This window comes from Geotrypetes seraphini, chromosome 4 (genome assembly GCF_902459505.1).
Source record: "Geotrypetes seraphini chromosome 4, aGeoSer1.1, whole genome shotgun sequence".
NCBI classification, from domain to species: domain Eukaryota; kingdom Metazoa; phylum Chordata; class Amphibia; order Gymnophiona; family Dermophiidae; genus Geotrypetes; species Geotrypetes seraphini.
Window position 1 is genome coordinate 174,307,389 of NC_047087.1, and position 19,228 is coordinate 174,326,616.

General features: G+C 45.9%; 1 protein-coding gene across 6 annotated transcripts in view; it reads right to left on the bottom strand.

Annotated features, from left to right (window-relative positions):
- Window positions 1-19,228, bottom strand: part of HYDIN (HYDIN axonemal central pair apparatus protein) — a 1,718,235-nt gene that overhangs the window by 567,220 nt on the left and 1,131,787 nt on the right. For all 6 annotated transcript variants that reach the window (XM_033943280.1, XM_033943278.1, XM_033943277.1 and 3 more), the window contains one exon: window positions 9,851-10,501. In XM_033943280.1, coding sequence (XP_033799171.1) covers window positions 9,851-10,501 — 651 coding nt within the window. The remainder of the gene's footprint in view (window positions 1-9,850; window positions 10,502-19,228) is intronic.

The window sequence follows — 19,228 nt, forward strand, 5'->3', positions numbered from 1 at the left end:
GGTCTAGGGGATTTTGGAGGTGGTTTGGGGGGGCTCACCATTATCTATAAGGGAGCTGTAGTGAGATAAAGACATGGCACCCTTTTTGTGAAGTTCACAGCAGTGCCCTGTAAGGTACCCCACTATTTAGGTGCCATATCTGGTTGTCCAGTCCATCACTTTGTAGACCCTTCCCATGTTCAAAAGGTCTGTTTCTAGGCATTTTTGCCTTGGACAAAAAGTTGGATGAAAATGTGGTATAAAGATGGACAATTTAGCAGCTTGGATGATCAGATTGGCAGGACATATAGTTAGACAATTTTTGAAACGGAAAATAATTTGGATGTATTTTTCGAAAATGTGTCCCTAAGCTGTTTTTTTACTTTGGACTTGCAACTTGGATGAAAACAGACTTAAACATTCCAATCGATTATGCCCCTCCACGTATCTACAGAATTTAACAGTTTCAAAAGATACCATCACTGAAAAATTTGACATTTAAATCACATCATACTTTCAAATATATATATATATATATATATATATATATATATATATATATAAATAAATAAAATTGCAGTCTAAGAGATACTCGATACTCTTCAAATCACATGAATAATACAAAGAACCTATCTATATTCAGATATTAAGCAATCACCAAAATGATACAATATCAGGTTTTGATGTGATCTACATTAGAGTATGCAATCTCAAGACAAAAATTCAATAATTTAGACTGATTCCAGTTACAGTATATAAAATTGTATTACTTAACTCTATGGACACACACAATTTAAAAAAAAATGGCAATGGCATCTAAAGAATTTAAATTGTATGACTCCCATAGGACCAGTCAATGATTTTTATTACATCAGCATCATCCACTCCACTTTCATATTAAAATCCAATGAGGATACAATATGCAAAGAAAATATCCAATATTGTTCTCTGTAATTCAGGTGGTATTCCCCGTGACACTCTCTCAAATCCACAAAAACTTGGTCAATATCCTTTCTAGTGAATATCAAAGGAGAAGAACAGTTGAGGTGAAGTCCTGTGTGGCTTAGTCCACTGAATATAGTAAGCCAAAACACGTTTACAGTCCAATGTGTGAAGAGCTGTTTTTCCAGTTGAGAATGAGGCTTTGGGAAGAAAACTGGAAGCACAATAGATTGATTGAGGTAAAATTCTGTGACTACTTTCGGGAGGAATTTTGGGTGGGTGTGGAGTACCACATTATCATGATGAATTACTGTGAACAGTGGGTCCGAAACCAATGCTTGGAGTTCACTCACTCAATGAGCAGAAGTGAAAGAGATCAAGAAGATCACTTTCCAAGTGAGAAACTTAAGATGAGTAGAAGCAATTGGTTCAAATGGTGGTTTCATCTTATGGCTACGACTACATTAAGATTCCAGACAAATGGAGGCGGCTTGAGTGGAGGTTTGGAATTGAAAAGTCACTTCATAAACCTGGAAACAAGAGGATGAGAGGCCTGATAGTTATTGTTAGAAACATAGAAACAGAGTATGATGGCAGAAAAGGTCCCAACAAGTCTGCCCACTCGAATAACCCCCCCCCTAAACACTCCCTCGAAGTGACCCCACATGTTTGTCCCATTTTTTCTTAAAATCGAGCATGTTATTGGTCTCAGCTACCTGAAGTGGAAGATCATTCCAACGATCAACCACCATGAAATCTCCCACCCTTGAATTTTAATGGATGCCCTCTTGTAGTCGTAGGTCCTGTGAGGAAAAAGATGTCTTCTTCCACCTCAATACAGCCAGTAACATATTTGAACGTCTCTATCATGTCTCCCCTCTCTCTGCGTTCCTCAAGAGTGTATAGCTGCAACTTACTGAGGCGTTCTTCATATGGGGGATTCTTGAATCTTGAGACCATCCTAGTGGCCATTCGCTGAACCGATTCCATTCTCAGCACATCCTTTTGATAGTGTGGCCTTCAAAATTGAACACAATATTCCAGATAGGGTCTCACCATGGACCTGTACAATGGCATTATAACTTCAGGCTTTCGGTTGACAAAACTTCTTTGGATGCAACCCAGCATTTGTCTAGCCTTGGATGAAGCTTTCTCCACTTGATTGGCAGTCTTCATATCTTCACTAATGATTACTCCCAGGTCCTGTTCTGCAACAGTTCTTGTTAAGGGCTCACCATTTAGGGTGTAAGTTCTGCATGGATTTCCACTACCAAGGTGCATAACCTTGCACTTTTTGGCATTAAAACTTAGTTGCCAAATATTAGACCATTTTTCCAGTAAAAGTAGGTCCTGCGTCATAGTGTCAGGCACGGTTACTCTGCTCACTACGTTGCACAGTTTAGCGTCATTGGCAAATAACGCAATTTTACCTCAAAGTCCCTGAGGCAGGTCCCGTACAAAGATATTAAATAGGATTGGACCTAAGACCGAGCCCTGCGGCACTCCACTGATTACTTCCGACGTTTCGGAGGGAGTACCATTTACCACCACCCATGCAGTCAATGTTTCTCCTAATCCCAAGAAACTCATCTTGTTCAATAACCCAAGGTATGGGACACTATCAAAAGCCTTGACAGGAACATGGAAAGCACTAATAGCACTGAGGTGAACTTATAACATACCTTTATTCTTCTATACCGCCACAATCAGACAATTTCTAGGTGGTTTACACCGAAGAGACCTGGACAATCAACGAAATACAAAATACAAATAGCAAAAGTACAACATATTTCTTAAGAATAGTAAGAGTAAAATTATTGTAATTAGAATAACTTCTCTTTAGGAAATGAATCTATCAAACAATGCAGTCTTGATTTCTTTTCGAAATACGCCAAAGTTGTTTTTAGCCCAGATTTGGAGAAGATAATCCATTACTGAAGGTAGAGAAGAAGATGAAGCATCTTGGTGATAGAAAGTACACCACGTATTGAAACATGTCCACTTCTGTTGGTAGCATTGCTGAGTAGGTTTTCTGAAAGCAGCTAAAATGGCTTGTACTGAGTCGGAAAGATTAGAATCTGCTAAAGTCAGGCCAAGAGGTACCAAGCTGTTAGGTGTAGAGATTGCAGATTGGGATGTAAAAGAGACCCTTGACTCTGAATGAGCAGAGACAGAAAGATTTGCAAGGGAACTGAATCCCTGGAACTCAGCTAAAGTAGAAGGGAGAACCAAGGTTGCCTGGACCACCGAAGAGCTATCAGGATCATAGTGGCTGACTTGTGCTTGAGTCTAACCAATGTCTTGAGAATTAGAGGGATACCGTTACCATGTGCCAGATAACATGCCTCTGCTTATTCATGGGAGGCACCATGGTTGCTGCAGATGTGGCAGATCTTCAGGATCCATATCTGAATGGAGTCCCTGATCTGGGGGGGAGGATTCTACTGTACACAGATTTTTCAAGCCCGTGCATCTGGTGGATTTGATTGCTGAATCTCTTCAGGAATTGAAGCTGCAGTCTGAGCAGCTTGTCACTGTGGAATGTTCCCTAATGAGTATCCAGAGGCTGCAATCCACCTCTTTTCCTGATCATCCTGACCTAGTAAGGATTCTTACAGAAATTTGGGAGGTGCCTGAGGGTCCTTGAAATATGCCCATGCCATGTTTCGGCTTTATCCTACTGTGGATGCTTTTAACAAGTGCTTTGCTTCCCTTTAGGAGGATTAATTGATGGCGCAGGTCACCAAGTACACTTCTCTCCCACAGTGACAGGGGGAAAGGGGGGTCCAGAAGTATGTGCAGGACTGGCGTGTGGCTTTCATCCTTATGTGACTGATTTGGTGGCCGCCACCATAAAGGCGGCATCAACCTCTTCCTTCGTGGCCAGGGCATGCCATTCCAAGCTTCACCATGATCCTGACACTTTGTGACCTGAATTTTCTGGTCTCGGGTGTAGACTATATGGCTAATGCACAGTATGACATCTTGAACATCTTCTATAAGCTTTCTGCCTATTCCATTTCAGCTCACAGAATGCTCTGGATCCAACAGTGGTCTGGTGATTCATCCTCTAAAGCGACCTTGAGCCGGTTGCTCTTTAAGGGACAGCTTCTGTTTGGCTAGGGTCTGGATGACCTCATTGCCTGTGTACAGGATTGCAGACTTAAGTTGTTGCCTGTGAATAGATCCTGCCGTTTCAGGGGTTCGTGGCACTCTAAATTTTGTCCCTTCAGGCATACTTGGGACCCCCCACTGGCCTGCGGCCCTCATTATCTCCCAGACCATGGTTCAGCGGTCTCAGAAACAGCTGTCCATGGGGAATCATCCTGCAAAGAAGCAATTCTGATGCCAGGTCGGTGCCACCCCTCTCGCATATCGGGGAGCAGTTGCCAGCCTGTCTGGCTGAATGGCAGGCTATTACCTCCAACTGTTGGGTCTTAGAGGTATTCCAGGATGGCTACAAACTGGAGTTTCTCTGTCCTTTGACCAAGTATTTTCTGGATTCACCGGCAGGCCACCCCAAGAAGGCGGCTCGGGTACAAGCCACAGTTCAAAGATTACTAGATATTGTGGCTATAGAGCCTGTCCCAGAGCAAGACTTGGGTTCTGGGAGATATTCAATATATTTTATCACCCCAATGAAAGGCTCCAAAGATTTGAAGCCAATTCTGGCCCTCAAGGCGATCAATGCGGTGCTGAGTATGCCCTCCTTACAAATGGAGACGGTAGGCTCAGTGATAGCCTCAGTGGTGCCAGGGGAGTTCCTAGCCTCCATGCATCTGATGGAGGCGTATTTCCACATTCCCATTTTTCGGGCCACCAGAAGTATCTGAGATTTCACATCTTGAAGTAACATTTCCAGTTTGCGGCGATGTCCTTTGGTTTGGTGATGGCATCCAGGACCTTAACCATAGAAACATGATGGCAGATAAAGGCCAAATGGCTCACATAGTCTGCCCATCTGCAGTAACCATTATCTCTGTCTCTCTCTGAGAGATCCCACATGCTTATCCCAGGCCTTCTTGAATTCAGACAGTCTCTGTCTCCACCACCTCTTCAGGGAGACTGTTTCATGCATCTACCACCCTTTCTGTAAAAAAGTATTTCTTTAGAGTACTCCAGAGCCTATCACCTCTTAACTTCATCCTATGCCCTCTCATTGCAGAGTTTCCTTTCAAATGAATGAGACTTGACTCGTGCGCATTTATATTACATAGGTATTTAAATGTCTCTTATCATATCTCCCCTCTCCTGCCTTTTCTCCAAAGTATACAGATTGATATCTTTAAGTCTGTCCTCATACGCCTTATGATGAAGACCACACACCATTTTAGAACCCTTCCTCTGGACCATCTTTTTTATATCTTTTTGAAAGTGCAGTCTCCAGAATTGTACACAATATTCTAAATGAGTTCTCACCAAAGTCTTATACAGGGTCATCGTTACCTCCTTTTTCCTACTGGCCATACCTCTCCCAATGCAACCTAGCATCCTTCTATTCAATTCTCTGGTCACCCAGTCAAAGAAACTGATCAGATTTGTCTGATAAGACCTACCTCTACTGAATCCATGTTGCCTCCATGTTGTAATCCACAGGATTCCAGAAACTTGACCGTTCTCTGTTTTAAAAGTGTTTTCTATTAATTTGCTTACCACAGAAGTCATACATCAGCCTGTAATTCCCTACTTCTTCCTACTTCCACTTTTGTGGAGAGGGACCACATCTGCCCTTCTCCAGTCCTCCGGTACCACTCCCGACTGTAGAGGCTCATTGAAAAGGTCAGTTAGCAGAGCTACAAGAACTTCCCTAAGTTCCTTCAGCACCCTTGGATGTACACCATCCGACCCCATCACTTTGTTTACCTTTATTTTAGCTAGCTCCTCATGAACACAACCCTCTGAAAATCGATTGGAGTCTACCACTTCACCATCCCTATTTATGTTTGTCTTCTGCTGTCCAACTCCCGGCGCTTCAGCCATGAATACAGAACAGAAATATTTGTTAAGTAATTTGGCCTTTTCTTTATCAGCTTCTTCATATTCCTCCCCTTCACCTTTGAGTATCACAATGCCACTTTTGCACTTCTTCCTATCACTAATATATCTAAGAGATGTCTTGTCTCCCCATTTTACCAAGTCAGCTATTTTTTTTTTTGTTTTCCTGACTTCACGACCAGCCTCTCTTAACTTTTCCAGATATTTTTGCCTCTGTTCTTCTTTCTGCAATCTTTTGTAGTTTATGTAAGCTAACCTCTTATTCCTTACATTCTCAGCTACTAATTTTGAGAACCAAAGCGGTCTTCTTTTCCTCTCCTCACAAAAAGGTTTGTTGCCCTTACAATCGCTCCTTTCAGTTTTGCCCACTGCATATCCACTCCTTCCAGATGTTCCCATCTAGACAAAGTGATAGTGGTGGTGGCAGCCCATCTTCACACCCTGGGTGTCTTGGTTCACCCATATCTGGATGACTGGTTGATCAGAGCTCCCTTGGAGACCGAGAGGGATCAGGCTGTTCATCATGTTGTGCAGTTGTTGCAGCGCCAGGGCTGGGTGATCAATTTCAGGAACAGTCACCTTGAGCTGACACAGGATTTAGAATACCTGGGAGTTAAATTTCACATGGCAAAAACCAAATATTCCTGCTCGTGTCCCATCAGGAGAAGCTTCGATAGATTATCAGGGACCTTCTGGCTACTCCAGTCCCAACGGCATGACAGTACCTCCAGGTTCTGGGAACCATGGTAGCAATGATAGATGTGGTCCCTTGGACAAGAGCCTGTTTGCATCCACCTCAGGATGCTCTGATTTTGTGCTGGAGTCTGCAAAGGGACCCATTACATGCACCTCTGCCCTGGATGACAGTGGCATGAACAGTCTTGCCTGGTGGCTGTGACCTCTCTCACTATCCAGGGGTCTTCCCCTCCAGATTTTGGAGTGGGTGATTCTGACAACGGATGCGAGTCTCAAAGGCTGGGGGGCAGTGTGTTTAATCATTCCTGTTCAAGGCTGGTGGGCTCCCTCTGAGAGCAAATGTTGATCAATCACCTGGAGCTTCTGGTGATGCAGCTAGCTCTCCTCCACTTTGAAGGTTGTCTCCATCATCGAGTTGTCCATGTTTTTTTGGACAATGTCATGGCAGTGGCTTATGTCAACCAGCAAGGGGAGGGGCACCAGGAGTGTCTCTCTTAGTGTGGAAGCTCAGCTTCTCTTCTTGTGGGTGGAGACACCCCTAGTGGCATTGTCAGCAGCGTACGTGGCTGGAGTGGACAATGTTCAAGGAGATTTTCTCATTCATCAGACTTTGAGAATGGTCCCTGTCTCAAAGGGTGTTCAATTGCATAGTGGCTCAGTGGGGGACATCCCACATTTGATCTCATGGCAACTGCAGCCAACAAGAAAGCTGATCGGTTCTTCAGTCAATGTTGTGAGGCTGGCAGCGAAGGCCTGGATTCTCTGGTTCAGCCCTGGCCATGGGAAGGTCTCCTATATGTCTTCTCTTTATGACCCATGATAAGACATCTGTTGCGATAGATAGTGGCCCACAGAGGTCCGGTGATCCTTGTCACACCTGATTGGCCAAGAAGCCTGTGGTATGCCGATCTGGTTCGGCTCCAACAAAATCAGGGGCTCTGCTCACTTGTCACCCTCACCTCCTCATGCAGGGTCTGATTGCGCTTCATGATACGGACCACTTTGGTCTTATGGCATGGCTATTGAGTGCACGGCTTTAACTAGCTGGGGATATTATTTGGTTGCCACATTACTCCGCAGCAAAAATAAATCCACAGTGGCTGCCTAAAGAAGGCTTGGAGATGTTATCAAGTGTGGTACATCCTGTGACAAGTAGACCCATCTGTTCCGTTCATTCCTCATATCCTGGAATTTCTGCAAGACAGCCTGATGAAAGGCCTGTCGGTAGCTTCTCTACAGGTGCAAAGTGCCATTCTCTCTTGTATGAACCTTCCTTCTCTGAGGGGCTCCTTGGCAGCTCATCTGGATGTAGTCCATTTCCTGTGAGGTACTCTGAGGCTTTGGCCTCCACTGCACCTTCCATATCTGACTTGGAATCTCAAACTGGTTCTCTGCTCTCTGGCTTGTTTGCCTTATGAGTCTCTAGAGCAGGCGTCTCTTACGATTAAGACTGTATTTATGGTGGCCATTTCCCTAGCTTGCAGGGTTTTGGCACTTCAGGCTCTTTCTTGCCAGGATCCCATTCTGTGTATTACAGATTCCAGTGTGATGCTGTGCACCACTTCTTTTTTTCTTCGAAAGTGGTTTCCACTTTCCAAGTGAATCAGGAAGTCCAGCTTCCTGCTTTTGCTTCCTCCAGCTCAAGGGAGCAAGACCAGGTATTATGGTCCTTGGATGTGTGTAAGTTACTGTTGAGGTACCTGGAGGTTACGAATGAGTTTCACCTCTCTGATCATCTGTTTATTCTGGTGGGTCTTGCTTGCAAGGGCAGGATGACTTCCAAGGCCACCTTTTCCAGATGGTCCATATGGCCATTTCCGCAACTTACGTTGCGGCTGGAAAGAATCCCCCCCCCCCTCCCTCCCAGAGGTATTTTGTCCTCTTGGCGAGTTGTCAGCTATTTCTTTGGATGAGATTTGCAAGGCTGCTACCTAGTCCTCTTTGCATACATTCACCAAGTTTTATAGGATCAATATGGCTGCCAAGCAGGATGCTGCTTTTGGTGCCTCTACAAGAACATAATAATATCCCAATAGCCTGTTCTCATGATGGCCAATCCAGGTCACTAGTACCTGGCCAAAACCCAAGGTCTAGCAATATTCCATGCTACAGATACAGGGCAAGCAGTGGCTTCTTCCATGTCTCTCAGCAACAGACTATGGACTTTTCCTTCAGGAAATTGTCCAAACCTTTCTTAAATCAGCTATGATATACGCTCTTACCACAATCTCTATAATAACATAAGAATAGCCTTACTAACATAATAGTAGCCTCTGTTTTGGCAGCAAGCTCATCAGTCTCGCCCTAATTCTTCAGGACTGCTCTGTTACATCCCAATCGTCCCTCAAAAAAGGGAGATTATACAAGAACAAAAGATTAGGTTCTTACCTTTGCTAATCTTCTTTTTTGTAAATCCATATTTTAACCTGTCCTATACTTTGCTGATTTGCTGATTATCTGCCTTTCTAAGTACTGGTAAGCTGGATGTCTGTTTATTGACCAGCCTTTATAAGCATGCCATCAGAATGGGTTTAGCACTCAGATTTGGGGGATCCTTAATTAGGGTAATTAGGGAGTCCCCCCTTTGGCTGTGTCTCCTTATAGCACTGTTTTTCATCATTCCAGTTTATATGTTTATTAACCTGGTTCAATTATGTTTAATTGTTGCTATTTTGCATTTTTTGGCATGAGCAGATTAGAGGGAGTGTCCCCGTACCCCTCTCTCTCTTGTTTTTGTCCTCCAGACTGCTTTTCAACTAACTGATTCAGGAGGGCCCAGTGCTGAGGTGAGAGGGGTGGAACTTAAGTCTCTGGAATCTGAGGCTTCCTACAAAGTCCTGGCAGGTATATGGAATTAACCCAATCATTCTGGAATAAAGTATGGATTTACAAGAAAGAAGAATACCAAAGGTAAGAACCTAATCTTTCGAAAGAAGATTAGCAAAGATAAGAACCTAATCATTTGTTCTTTATAAACTAAACTACTGTTTGAAGTATTTTTATGTTGTAAATGTAAACCATATTCACAAATAATAAAGATTTTAGTGGGCAGCAAGATAGGAAACATTATATCTTCATAAATCAATTAGTAACTTACTTACAGTTTTGTTTCTTATAAATGATAACTATTCTCTTTCAAGAGTAGGTATAATAAAAGCAATGTTATTCTGATCACCATTATAATCATGCTACTGCACATATAACTATTTTTAGACCTATAAAATACATTTGGTTTTACCTCATCTAGTGATGGTAGCTTGCCACTCTCGAGAACTATCTTGCTGCTTGGGTCATCACGGCCATATACCAGGAATTCAAGATGTGGCACACCCAATTTTACATTTTTGTCTAGTTCATCACCATCTAAACTTTCTGCTAAATCTCCCTCCAGTTTTATGCCATATGTCTGGAAGCTGAGAGCCCTGGTCTCTTCTATTGCCTTTAACTTGTCTTGCCGTTCTTTCTCAGCCTTCTCCTTCTCCAAACGCTCCTTTTCAGCTTTTTCTTTTTCCAGGCGCTCTTTTTCTCTATCTTTTCTACTAACTTTCTTTCCTGAAGGAGCCTGGCGCTCAAGGGCCTGTTCATCATCATGCTGGCTTTCATCGACAGCAGAAGGTTGATTCACAATCCCTTGCACTCGATCCCAGAATGTCAGTATATGTATCATTTCTTTCTTTCCATACTCATAATTTTTAAATTTTTGGAATAACTGTTTCTCACTCTCATCCAAGCTTTCCCGATCAAGTTCATCATACCCCAAAGATGCCAGCTTCTTTTTCTTATTTGCTTCCTCTGCCTCAGTCAGGGAAGAGTCTGGACGGTCTTTGATGCCTATCTTCTTTTCGATAGCTGAATCCTGCCTAGTATCTGACTTTAGACCACTGGTAATCTGTGCAGAAGGAGAAAAGCAAAAGTATCAGTTCAGTTACTACTATTTATTGCAGAATTAAAATTAGTACTTTTTTCCTATACCCAAAAAATAAATCTAGTCTAACTATGTATGGCCCAACATTCAAAAATGCCTATCTAGAAAGTGGTAGTCACTATCCGCTGGAGTTTATATATGATACTTTCAGTTGCGCATGCATTCATTTTACACCTGCAATTTATTTGAATATAAAGCCAATCAGTGCCAATAATCAGGCAGTAACAATCAATTTTTAGCACTAACTGGCAATAATTAGAATTTGCATGCACAACTTATAAGTGTATTCTATAAAGAGGTATGCTTGGTGTCACGTGCCTGCACATAAGATGGTTGCTTAGCGTTTTAGCTCCCTTGCAGACTCACTTACTAAACCTTTTTCAGCCCTTCAGAGTGTGCGTTCAAGCCGCAAATTACTACCTGTTCTTGTGAGAATGGCCACCAAAGCTAGTAAGTCTGATGCCACTCCCGCCACGAGCTCCGCCGCGTCGCACTCAGCGACTAAACGCTCAAAGCATAAGCTGCTGTCTCCCACTAAAGCCTCAACCACCGGCGCCATTGAAAGCGGCGTCTCGATCGCACGCGACTTACAAGTACTGCGAGAACTTATGCAGGAAAATTTGACTGCAACCGCGGAAATCAAAACTGAAATCAGTACCATAGTTCTACAGTTGAAACAACAAAATGCCCGCATCGAGCTAGTTGAAGAACGTCTAGCGGCGCATGACTCTCAATATATGGACATTAAGCGAGATCTGTAAAAGCTCAATGCTCTTCAAAATGATATGGAGGATTTATCTAACCGCATGCGTCGGAGCAATGTGCGCCTCATAGGTCTCCCTGAATCTAAAGAAGGGAAGGATATGATTCAATTTCTACAATCTTTCATTCCTAACACCCTGAATCTTCATTTCTCTCCTCCATTGGAGATTGAAAGGGCACATAGAATCCCTTCGGGCCCTCCATCACCATTGTTTTCAAGTTGTTAAGATATCCTCATGTTCTCCAAATATTGCAATCCGCAAAATTTACCCAAGGCCTCTCAGTGGACGGCAACAGGATTCTGTTTGTCCCTGATGTCTCCAAAGCTACTGCCAGAAAAGAAAAGCTTTCCTGTCTATGCGGCCCCAGCTCAAGAGCATCGGAGCACAATATGGGTTATTTTATCCCGCCAGGATGCGAGTGACCTATCATAATAACACTAAAAACTTTGACTCTCCGGCAGATCTTCAAAAATACCTTGATGAATCAGTGGGAGCCATGACCTGAAACATCTGATATGCCTTTCTTCTTCCTTGCCACTTTGGAGGGCTGAACCCTTCCCGTCTCACTGTTCAATATGAGGCGGGCGATGGAGCTGTTCACTGAGCTCCACTTTCCAGCATTCGACCTCATCTTTGGAGCTTCGTTTGTTATGTTCCTCGCAAACATGAATTCACTACTTTCTCTCTGTGCTCCTTTTCTATACTGGTTCTTTGGAGTGGATACCCACCTTTTCCTTCACTTCAGCTACCTTAAGCCAATTTCAGCCTCTTCTGGTCTACATCAATAACTGCTTTTAAGTATGGCTAAATTCAACATTGTCTCTCTCAATGTTAAGGGGATAAAAAACCCTATTAAGAGGAAAAAAATCCTGCATTACTTCAAACACCTCGACGCTGACATATGTATGCTTCAAGAAACTCACCTCTCCTTTGAGGAAGCACAGAAATTAACAGGTGGTTGGGTCCAGTATTGCTTTGCTGCGCCAGCTCAGGGGAAGAAAAATGGGGTCATCACCCTACTGAAAAGATCCCTCAATTTCCAGCTCTCCTTGCATAAGTTTGATCTTAATGGCAGGTGGTCCCTTGTTGAGGGCTCTATTGCGGGTCAACCTTTGAATCTTCTCAATGTATATGCCCCTAACGCTCATGATCCCTCCTTTTTTCAGTCATTTCACACGGTCAGTACAACTTCTCTGTCGTCCAACACCATATTTGCAGGGGATTTCAACTTTCCCATTGACCCCTTCATCGACAGATCCTCCACCTGTCGCTCAGCCAAACTGGGGGTTCGCACTGCACTTCTTCAGCTAATGGATTTATATGGATGGTCTGATATCTGGGGAATTCTCCATCCTTCTACCAAAGACTATACTTTCTACTCCGCACCACACAAATCCCACTCAAGGATTGACTATATCTTAGGTTCTAAAGACTTAGTGAGCCTTGTTTCTTCTGCGCGGATCCACGACATCACTATCTCGGATCATGCAGCTGTATCCTGTACAATTCAGTGGTCCACCTCCTCTTCATCTCGTCAATGGCGCCTGAACAACTTCCTATTACACGACGAGGCCTTCCTTTCCCACATCAAGACAGAATCGCTGGCATTTTTTGACAATAATCTCACTTCAGTCTCTGACTTCTCTCTCGTTTGGGAATCTTACAAAGCCTGGCTTAGAGGAGAGGTGATCAGCTATTCAGCCTTTCAACTCAAGAAGCGCAAATCTACCTTGCAACAGCTGGAATCAGACATTCATACTCAAGAGAAGCAGCTCTATCACCGTCATGATCCTTCTTTATACAAAAAACTACAATCCCTAAAATTCCAATACAATGAAATCTTCAGTACCATGGCCTCAGCCTCCATCTTCAGACAATCAGCTGCATACTACTCCTCCTCTAACAAATCTGGCCACCTACTCGCCACCTATCTCAAAGGACAACGCTCTAAACAAAGGATAACTCACATCAAATCAGCTAATGGTCACATGCACACCTCCACTAAAGATATTCTTGAAGACTTTCGTATCTTCTACAACAAACTCTACTCCTCTGAATCATCATCGGATGACAGCTCCATTTCGGACTTTCTTCGTCCATTAAATTTGCCTTCTCTCTCCGAACTCCAACAGCGATCCCTACAACAACCTATCTCATCTGAAGAGATTGTCCATGCTATCTCCTCCCTGCCTCCTGCTAAAGCTCCTGGTCCTGATGGATTGACATCGGAATTCTTCAAGTCATTTTCTTACTTGCTGACACCGCATTTACTTTCATACTATCAGAGTCTGATGTCCCACCCGCATGGTCTCCGTCGATTCCTGGAGGCAAACATTATTGTTCTGCCCAAACCGGACAGAGACCCCCAGCTTGTGAAAAACTCTCTTCTCAACCTGGACTACAAAATTTTCACTAAATTGCTGGTATTCCGCCTTGAGAAAGTTATGCCTCATCTGATTCACAGGGACCAGGTTGGCTTCATGAAGGGTCGTTTTGGAGCTGATAATACCAGACTGTTATGTCATGTGCTCCACTCCGCCTCGTCGAACTCTAACTCTAATGTCCTTGTTTCCCTGGATGCTGAGAAGGCGTTCGATAGGGTGGAATAGAAATACAGTGGTGCCTCACACAACGAACTTAATCCGTTCCAGGAGCAAGTTTGTTATGTGAAACGTTCGTTGTGTGAAACGCGTTTTCCCATAAGAATACATGTAAAACAAAATAATTCGTTCTGTAGCATAAAATATGCTAAGATGACATAAAAAAAGATAAATTTTTGGTTATTATTTTTATTTAGATACATCTAAAAACATAATTGTTTTTTAAAACAACACACATTTTTTAAATTTAAAGACAGACTAAGTAGAGTCTAATTTTACAGTGAGAGGGCAGAGTCTCAGCGGCAAAAACTGGGACTTAACTGTTCATTTTTTTTTTTTCTACCGTGTTTCCCCGATGATAAGGCAGGGCCATCAAATAAGACAGCCCCCCCTTTTTAGAAAAAAATGTAAAATAAGGCACCCCCAGGCAAATAAGCCACCCACCGATACCTGCGCTTACCCGAATCGGGTGGTACGGTGGGTGACTCCGTGTAGTCCCTGGCACCCCCGACACGATCGGGGCAAGAGGGAGCTCAAGCCCTCTTGCCCCCCCGACTCCCCGACACGATCGGGGCAAGAGGGAGCTCAAGCCCTCTTGCCCCCCCCGACTCCCCGACACGATCGGGGCAAGAGGGAGCTCAAGCCCTCTTGCCCCCCCCCGACTCCCCGACACGATCGGGGCAAGAGGGAGCTCAAGCCCTCTTGCCCCCCCGACTCCCCGACACGATCGGGGCAAAAGGGAGCTCAAGCCCTCTTGCCCCCCCGACTCCCCGACACGATCGGGGCAAAAGGGAGCCCAAGCCCTCTTGCCCCGCCGATTCCCCAACTCCCCGACAATATCGGGCCAGGAGGGAGCCCAAGTCCTCCTGGCCACGGCGACCCCCTAACCCCACCCTGCACTACATTACGGGCAGGAGGGATCCCAGGCCCTCCTGCCCTCGACGCAAACCCCCCCTCCCCCCAACGACCGCCCCCCCCAAGAACCTCCGACCGCCCCCCCAGCCGACCCGCGACCCCCCTGGCCGACCCCCACGACACCCCCAACCCCCTTCCCCGTACCTTTCTGTAGTTGGCCGGACAGACGGGAGCCAAACCCGCCTGTCCGGCAGGCAGCCATCGACGGAATGAGGCCGGATTGGCCCATCCGTCCCAAAGCTCCGCCTACTGGTGGGGCCTAAGGCGCCTGGGCCAATCAGAATAGGCCCGGGAGCCTTAGGTCCCTCCTGGGGGCAGGGCCTGAGGCACATGGTCGGGTTGGACCCATGTGCCTCAGGCCCCGCCCCCAGGAGGGACCTAAGGCTCCCGGGCCTATTCTGATTGGCCCAGGCGCCTTAGGCCCCACCAGTAGGCGGAGCTTTGGGACGGATGGGCCAATCCGGCCTCATTCCGTCGATGGCTGCCTGCCGGACAGGCGGGTTTGGCTCCCGTCTGTCCGGCCAACTACAGAAAGGTACGGGGAAGGGGGTTGGGGGTGTCGTGGGGGTCGGCCAGGGGGGTCGCGGGTCGGCTGGGGGGGCGGTCGGAGGTTCTTGGGGGGGGGGGGGGGGGGGGGGGGGGGGGGGTTTGCGTCGAGGGCAGGAGGGCCTGGGATCCCTCCTGCCCGTAATGTAGTGCAGGGTGGGGTTAGGGGGTCGCCGTGGCCAGGAGGACTTGGGCTCCCTCCTGGCCCGATATTGTCGGGGAGTTGGGGAATCGGCGGGGCAAGAGGGCTTGGGCTCCCTTTTGCCCCGATCGTGTCGGGGAATCGGCGGGGCAAGAGGGCTTGGGCTCCCTTGTGCCCCGATCGTGTCGGGGGGTCGGGGGGGCAAGAGGGCTTGAGCTCCCTCTTGCCCCGATCGTGTCGGGGAGTCGGGGGGGCAAGAGGGCTTGAGCTCCCTCTTGCCCCGATCGTGTCGGGGAATCGGCGGGGCAAGAGGGCTTGGGCTCCCTTTTGCCCCGATCGTGTCGGGGAATCGGCGGGGCAAGAGGGCTTGGGCTCCCTTTTGCCCCGATCGTGTCGGGGAATCGGCGGGGCAAGAGGGCTTGGGCTCCCTTTTGCCCCGATCGTGTCGGGGAGTCGGGGAGGGCAAGAGGGCTTGAGCTCCCTCTTGCCCCGATCGTGTCGGGGAGTCGGGGGGGCAAGAGGGAACCAGGCGGAGAGAGGGCAGTTAAGCGCAGTGCCTGCGCGGAAGGATGCAGCTCGGGCGACTTCGTTGTGTGAAACGAAGTTCGTTGTACGGATCAAGACATAAAGTTCGTTGTGCGCAGCGTTCGCTGTGCGAGGCGTCCGTTATGCGAGGCACCACTGTATTTATTTACTGTTCTCTCTGCATTTGGTCTGCCTCCTATGTTTATCCATATGATATCTCTTCTTTACAATAACCCCACTGCTCGGTTAATTGTAAATGACGCTTCCTCCTCCTCTTTCACACTGCATAGATGCACTCGCCAGGGTTGCCCCATGTCCCCCCTGCTGTTTAATTTGGCTTTAGAACCCCTTCTTGTAGCTATTAGGCAATCTTCTGACATTAAGGGAATATCCATAGCTAACATCGAATTCAAAATCTCTGCCTATGCAGATGACGTATTACTATATCTTTCTGACCCGGAACCCTCTTTAAATTCCCTAATACATCTAATTTCCTCTTTTTATTTGCTCTCAGGTTACAAAATTAACTGGGACAAAACGGAGCTTATGTCTCTTAATGATTCAAGCCCGCCTTTCACTATCTCATCCCAACCTTTCACGTGGGTCACCACCGGGATTAAATACCTAGACTTGCCATTCGATAGGGATCTCCGCTCGTCCATGTAATTGATTTCTACCAAACTCCTTACGCAGTTATCATCTACCCTTTCTAAATGGTCGCCCTTACATCTCTCTTGGTGGGGTCGGCTAGACACCTTAAAAATGATGGTGGTTCCCAAACTCACCTACATCTTCAACATGTTTCCACTGCTATTTCCACCTTCTTTATACAAGCAATTGGAATCGAAAATGTTGCGATTCCTTTGGAATGATAAACCTCATAGGATCTCACTACAAAAGCTGAAAGCTTCTACCCAACAGGGTGGTGTTAATTATCCAGATCTCAACTGTTATCATAAGGCCTTTATATTAAGACAGGGAGCTGAATGGCTCTCTTCCTCTCTCTCTTCTGATGTGCCTAACTGGTTAAGGCTGGAATCCTCTTTTATGAGCCCTTTCCCTCTTCTTCGATTGCTGGGCACTAAGCACCTACCCAACCTCCTTAAAAATCCTATCATCTCTGCAACTCACAAAGTTCTCATCTCGACACCTACCTTGACATCACCTGGAATCAATCCCTATTTTGTCCCTTATGGTTTAACAAACTCCTCTTGATTGATAAGAGACCCATATCCTGGCCCCCCTGGTTTAACCAAGGTATATGGGACGTTGGATCCTTGTGCCGCCCCAATGGGACCCTACTCACGTTCAATGAGTTGATGGACTCCTTCTCCATTAACGCTTCACACTTTTATAGGTGGCTTCAATTGAGATCCTCAATCAAAAAGTCTGGCCTCCACCCGGTTCTTTTCAACTCTGCTCCCTCTCTTTATACTCTCTCGCAAAAATTTTTATCACTAGGTCATATTGCCTCACACTTTTACAAACTTCTTAAATCATTCCTCCCCACTTCCCAAACCCACTTACAATCATAAGAACATAAGAAGTTGCCTCCGCTGAGGCAGACCATAGGTCCATCCTGCCCAGCGGTCCGCTCCCACGGCGGCCCATCAGGCCCATTGCCTGAGTAGTGGTCTATACCTATCTATACCCTTCAATCCCTTTTTCTTCTAGGAATCTATCCAAACCTTCTTTGAAACCATTTAATGTTTTCTTGTCTACAACAGCCTCTGGAAGCGCGTTCCATGTATCCACCACCCTCTGAGTGAAAAAGAACTTCCTAGCGTTTGTTCTAAACCTGTCCCCTTTCAATTTCTCCGAGTGACCTCTTGTACTTGTGGTGCCCCATAATTTGAAAAATCTGTACCTGTCTACTTTTTCTGTGCCCTTCAGGATCTTGAAGGTTTCTATCATGTCTCCTCTAAGTCTCCGCTTTTTAAGGGAGAAAAGTCCCAACTGCTTCAATCTGTCGGTATATGGGAGATTTTCCATTCCCTTTATCAGTTTAGTTGCTCTTCTCTGTACTCCCTCAAGTACTGCCATGTCCTTCTTGAGGTACGGCGACCAGTACTGGACACAGTACTCCAGATGCGGCCGCACCATTGCACGATACAGCGGCATGATGACTTCCTTCGTCCTGGTCGTAATACCCTTCTTAATGATACCCAACATTCTGTTTGCTTTCTTTGAGGCTGTGGCGCACTGCGCTGATGCCTTCAGTGTTGCGTCTACCATCACTCCCAGGTCTCTCTCCAGGTTACTGACCCCTAGTGGTGTTCCCCCCATTTTGTATGTGAACATCGGGTTCTTTTTCCCCACGTGCATGACTTTGCATTTCCCTATGTTGAAGCTCATTTGCCATTTATCGGCCCACTTTTCCAGCTGCGTAAGATCCTTTTGGAGATCTTCGCAGTCTTCCCTGGTTTGAGTCCTGCTGTATAATTTGGTGTCATCTGCAAATTTAATGACCTCACACTTGGTTCCCACCTCTAGGTCGTTTATGTAGATATTGAACAGGAGCGGTCCTAGCACCGACCCCTGCGGAACTCCGCTCATGACCCCTTTCCAGTCTGAGTAATGGCCCTTTATGCCAACCCTCTGCTTCCTGTTCGCCAGCCAGTTTTTGATCCATCGGTGGACCTCCCCTTGCACCCCGTGGTTCCATATCTTCTTAAGCAGTCTCTCGTGTGGTACCTTGTCGAAGGCTTTTTGGAAGTCAAGGTAAATTATGTCTATAGATTCCCCTTTATCCACCTGGCTGTTCAACCCCTCAAAGAAGTACAATAAGTTTGTGAGGCATGACCTGCCCTTGCAGAAGCCATGTTGACTCGGTTTTAGCTGCCCATTTTTTTCGGTGTGTTCACAGATGCTGTCTTTAATCAGTGCCTCCATCATCTTTCCCGGGACTGAGGTCAGTCTCACCGGCCTGTAGTTTCCTGGGTCGCCCCTTGAGCCCTTCTTGAAGATGGGCGTAACATTTGCTATTTTCCAATCCTCTGGGATCTCTCCGGTTTTTAAGGATAGGTTGTATATTTGTCGAAGTGGCTCCGCTATTTCGTTTTTTAGTTCCTTGAGTACCCTTGGTTGAATGCTGTCCGGACCTGGCGATTTGTCACTCTTTAGACTGTCTATCTGCCTGAGTACATCTTCTTGGCTTATCTCTAAATTGACCAGTTTATCATCTTGGTCTCCTATTGTG